Below are 4461 nucleotides of genomic sequence, written 5' to 3'. Positions count from 1 at the left end.
GATGGAACGACCTCTTCCGAGCAGCATGTCGAGTACTACAAGCAACGGATGTGGCAAGCTTCGATCCCGTTCGAGTGTTGGGAGGCATGCATGTGCAAATCGTTTGGCGCGACGCTGACAGGCCCCGCCCTCAAGTGGCTCGGCAAACTCGAACTAGGTAGTATAACTAGTTTTGCTATGTTAGTTAACAAATTCTATTCCCATTTTGAATGTAGCAGGTAGTTCGACAAGCAGACGAGCGATCTATATCGGATCGTCCAGGGTCCCAAGGAGACCATCAGAACTTATTGGTCTCGATTCAACAAGGAGAAAGTCTCAATCAAGAATGTCGACAACAGGACTGCCATTGAAGCCTTCCTCCGCGGATTGCATACGGACTCGGACCTATACAAAGATATGGTCAAGTATCCTTGCTCAACATCTGAAGAGGTCAGGACCAGAGCCGTGGCTCAAATGCGCTTTGACGAAGATATCGCCAATCGCAGCTCCTACCCGAGTTTCAGAAGTTCGTCCGATCGGAAGGCCCCAAGCAACCCAAGGGGATCATGGCGACACCAGCCTTACGAGGCATCAGGTAGATCACACTCTGTTAATGCTGTGCAGGTCAAAGATATCCTCGACGCCCCGCAGTACCCCTAAATATCAGAGTATGGCTTCGACGTGAATATCGCAGCAGTGGTAAAGGAGTTGGAGCCAGAGTCGGAAAAAGATATGAGCAAATGGTGCGAGTTCCACAGCGATCATGACCATAAGACGGAAGACTGCTACGCCCTACGAAGAGAGGTCGCCTTCCAGTTGAAGAAAGGCAACCTCAAGCATCTATTAGGGAAAAAGAAAAGTAATGACGCAAGTCGTCATCAGCCAGAAACGACGACCGCCGGACCTCCAAAGCCTCCTATACCTAAGGTAATAGTTAATGTTATCACTGGTGGTTCCGATATTTGTGGACTAACCTATTCTGCAGCAAAGAGGATTGCAAAGTCGATGATAGATAATGCAGATGTCCCGGAAGAAATAAGAGATCCCCTAGAAAAGAAGTTGGAGGCAATGTCAATTACCTTCGATGACGATGACGTCAACAACATCAGTAGAGAGCATGAGGACTCCTTAGTAATTTTTTTGGTCGTCGGGAATTGTCCGCTTCGAAGGGTGCTGGTCGATGGAGGAAGCTCCGCAAATGTCCTGTTCAGAAGAGCCATGGAAGACATGGGGTTGAAAGATAGCGACATCACCAGAAGGTCAACGACTCTGGTCGGTTTTAGTGGTGAAAGCATGTCAACTCTCGGAGACATAACCCTTCCAACCTATGCAGGAGGCCTAAACCCTCAAACCAAATTCAACATCGTCGACTGCCCATCAGCCTATAATGCCATATTAGGACGACCCTGGATCCACCGTTTAAAAGCCATTCCTTCCACCTACCACCAATCAATCAAGTTTCCCACCCCATGGGGAGTCCAAGAAATTAAAGGAGAACCCCGTGAAGCCAAACACTGCTACAAAACAACCCTTAAACCAACCATGAGAACCGCATAGCAATTACAGCATGGCCCGACACCAGACAATCCCAACGACCTTGAAATTGACGAGATACCCTTAGATCCCGAAAAACCGGATCAAACCGTCCGTGTCGGAGCCAACTTAACACCTGAACTCAAAAATACTATCATAGCCTTTCTCCGAGAGAATAAAGATTGTTTTGCTTGGTCTCACGAAGACATGACTGGTATAGACCCGAGCATCATCTCGCATAAACTGAACGTCGACCCAAATCACTAGCCCGTCAAGCAGAAGCGTCGAAAGTTTGCTCCGGAGCGAAACAAGATCATCAACGACGAAGTGCAGCAGTTGATCGACACGGGAAGGATAAGAGAGGTCAAGTATCCAGACTAGCTCGCGAATGTCGTCGTCGTTAGAAAAAAGAACGGCAAATGGAGAGTATGCATCGACTTCACCGATCTTAATAAAGCCTTCCCTAATGATCCGTTCCCGCTCCCGCACATCGACGCCATGGTAGACGCGACAGCAGGTCATGAGCTCTTAACATTCATTGACGCCTACTCCGGATACAACAAGATCCTAATGCATCCCGACGATCAGGAGAAGACGGCCTTCATGACAGACAAAGGTATATATTGTTATAAAGTCATGCCATTCGGACTAAAAAATGCAGGTTCGACGTACCAGAGGCTAGTCAACAGAATGTTCAAAGACCAGCTAGGAGATACGATGGAGGTATACATCGACGATATGCTGGTGAAATCTAAGAAGTCGAAGGACCACGTTGATCACCTCCGTCAGACCTTTGAGGTATTGCGAAAATATGGTATGAAACTTAACCCTACTAATTGCTCGTTTGGAGTGTCTGCTGGAATTTTTTTGGGCTACGTAGTAACACAAAAGTGAATTGAAGCCAGCCCTGACCAAGTCAGAGCCATAATAAATATTCAATCCCCCCGAAATGTTAAAGAAACCCAGAAATTGACAGGACGAGTGGCAGCATAAAATCGCTTCATCTCTCGGTCGTCAGATAAATATCATCTATTCTACAAAGTTTTGAGAAAAAATAAAGGTTTTGAATGGACTGACGATCATGAGAAAGCTCTACAAGATTTAAAGAAATACCTAATGACGCCACCCCTCCTGTCGAAACCCAAAACTAACGAACCTTTGCAGCTTTATATTGCCGTCAGCGTTGTGGCTGTTAGCGCAATCTTGATGAGAGAAGACGACGAAGCTGGGCAGCTCCCGGTTTACTATGTAAGTAAAACCCTACTCCCAGCGAGGTAAGATATACATCCCTAGAGAAATTAGCCCTCGCTTTAATCTCTGCTGTTAAAAAGCTAAGGCATTATTTTGAAACCCACCACGTAGTGGTGATGACTAATTATCCGCTTAAGTCTGTTTTTAGAAAACCAGATCTAACAGGACGTCTGGGCAAGTGGAGCATTTTCGTTAAGCACGATGGACATCGAGTACCAACCCAGAAAAGCAATAAAATCCCAAGCCCTAGCAGATTTTGTGGCTAACTTCAGCCCCGACTTACAGGCCATAGCTGACAAAGAGGTAGAAGAAATCAACAACATCCAGAGCGAAAGCAAGTTGATCTTGTTCGTCGATGGCTCGTCCAACCAACGAGGAGCTGGCCTGGGAATGGTGCTAAAGTCACCACAAGGGGACATGATAGTAAGGTCTATATCTTGTGATTTTAAAGCAACTAACAATGAAGCAGAGTATGAAGCTTTGATTGCAGGAATGACCGTTGCAAAAGACTTAGGTGCCACAGCCTTGGATGTATACAACGACTCCTTCCTCGTTGTCTTCCAGATAATAGGTGACTTCGCAGCAAAAGACTCCAAAATGACAGCGTACCTCGACATAGCCAAAGAAAAAGCAAAACATTTTGATCCTTTCACCATCTCGCAAATCCCAGGAGACCAAAATGCCCAAGCCGACGCATTGTCAAACCTAGCCTCCGCCCTTAAAAAGACCACCTTCACAAACATCCCCTTAGTCCATTTGCAAAAGCCATCTGTATCCTTCAAAGAAATCCTACCAGTCGACGACGTCAACAACGACGACGACTGGACCAAACCCATCGTAGACTATCTGACCAAAGATATCCTCCCCAGTTACAAAGCAGAATCACGAAAACATAAATATAAAGCCTCCCGATACGACGTCATTAACGGAGTCCTGTTCCACAAATCAGCATCGGGGTTATCCCAAAGATGCATCCAAAAACACGAACAACAATCCATCCTTAGCCACTTACACAATGGAATATGCAATAGTCACGTCGGAGGGAGGAAATTAGCCAAAATCGCAAAAAGACAAGGATATTTCTGGCCGACACTTTACGAAGACGCAGTACAATACGTACCAAATGCTACAGCTGTCAACGGTTCGCCAATACCGTCCATAAGTCGTTAGAGCCCCTCCACCAGACATTATCTCCATGGCCCTTTATGAGATGGGGAATGGACATCGTCGAGAAGCTACCCGCTGCACCAGGACAAAGAGTCTATATGTTAGCACTAACCGATTATTTTTCTAAATGGATTGAGGCAGTTGCTTTGAAACAGGTGACGGACAAGGAGGTCATTACATTCATATGGACTAACATTATATGCAGATTTGGAATCCCGTCGGTGATCGTCTGTGACAACGGGTCACAGTTTATTAGCGACAAAATTCGTTTTTTTTTGTAGAAGTTTCGCATAGAGTTGAGGACGTTGACACCAAGGTACCCACAAGCAAATGGACAGGTCGAGTCCAGCAACAAAGTTGTCATGGAAGCCATCAAGAAAAGGCTAAAAGCAGCGAAAGGCAAGTGGGCCGACGAGCTCCCATCAGTCCTGTAGGCCAACCGGACGATGCCAAAAGAAGTGACGGGGCAGACGCCCTTCTCCCTTGTCTATGGGTGCGAAGCCGTTTTCCCAGTTAAAGCCGATTTCCCAA

At 46.4% G+C, this 4461-nt stretch overlaps 1 protein-coding gene across 1 annotated transcript; it reads left to right on the top strand.

The window, feature by feature from the left end:
• Nucleotides 1-711: 711 nt before the first annotated feature.
• Nucleotides 712-2267, top strand: LOC145572331 (uncharacterized). The gene is made up of 2 exons (XM_081631319.1): nucleotides 712-1238; nucleotides 2174-2267. Exons 1-2 carry the CDS (start codon nucleotides 712-714, stop codon nucleotides 2265-2267), a joined length of 621 nt encoding a protein of 206 aa, XP_081487445.1.
• The last annotated feature ends 2194 nt before the right edge of the window (nucleotides 2268-4461 follow it).

This window comes from Chenopodium album, chromosome 2 (genome assembly GCF_948465745.1).
Source record: "Chenopodium album chromosome 2, dcCheAlbu1.1, whole genome shotgun sequence".
In the NCBI taxonomy this organism is placed as follows: Eukaryota; Viridiplantae; Streptophyta; class Magnoliopsida; order Caryophyllales; family Amaranthaceae; genus Chenopodium; species Chenopodium album.
The sequence above is the reverse complement of the archived record's forward strand: the minus strand, read 5'-3'. Positions and strand labels throughout refer to the sequence as shown.

What these genes read in the sequence shown, in the direction of transcription:
- LOC145572331 (XM_081631319.1), top strand. Translation starts at nt 712, where the DNA reads ATGAGCAAATGGTGCGAGTTCCACAGCGATCATGACCATAAGACGGAA. An exon ending in GATAGCGACATCACCAGAAG is followed by an intron (nt 1,239 to 2,173) that starts GTCAACGACTCT and finishes TAAAAAATGCAG; the next exon opens with GTTCGACGTACCAGAGGCTA.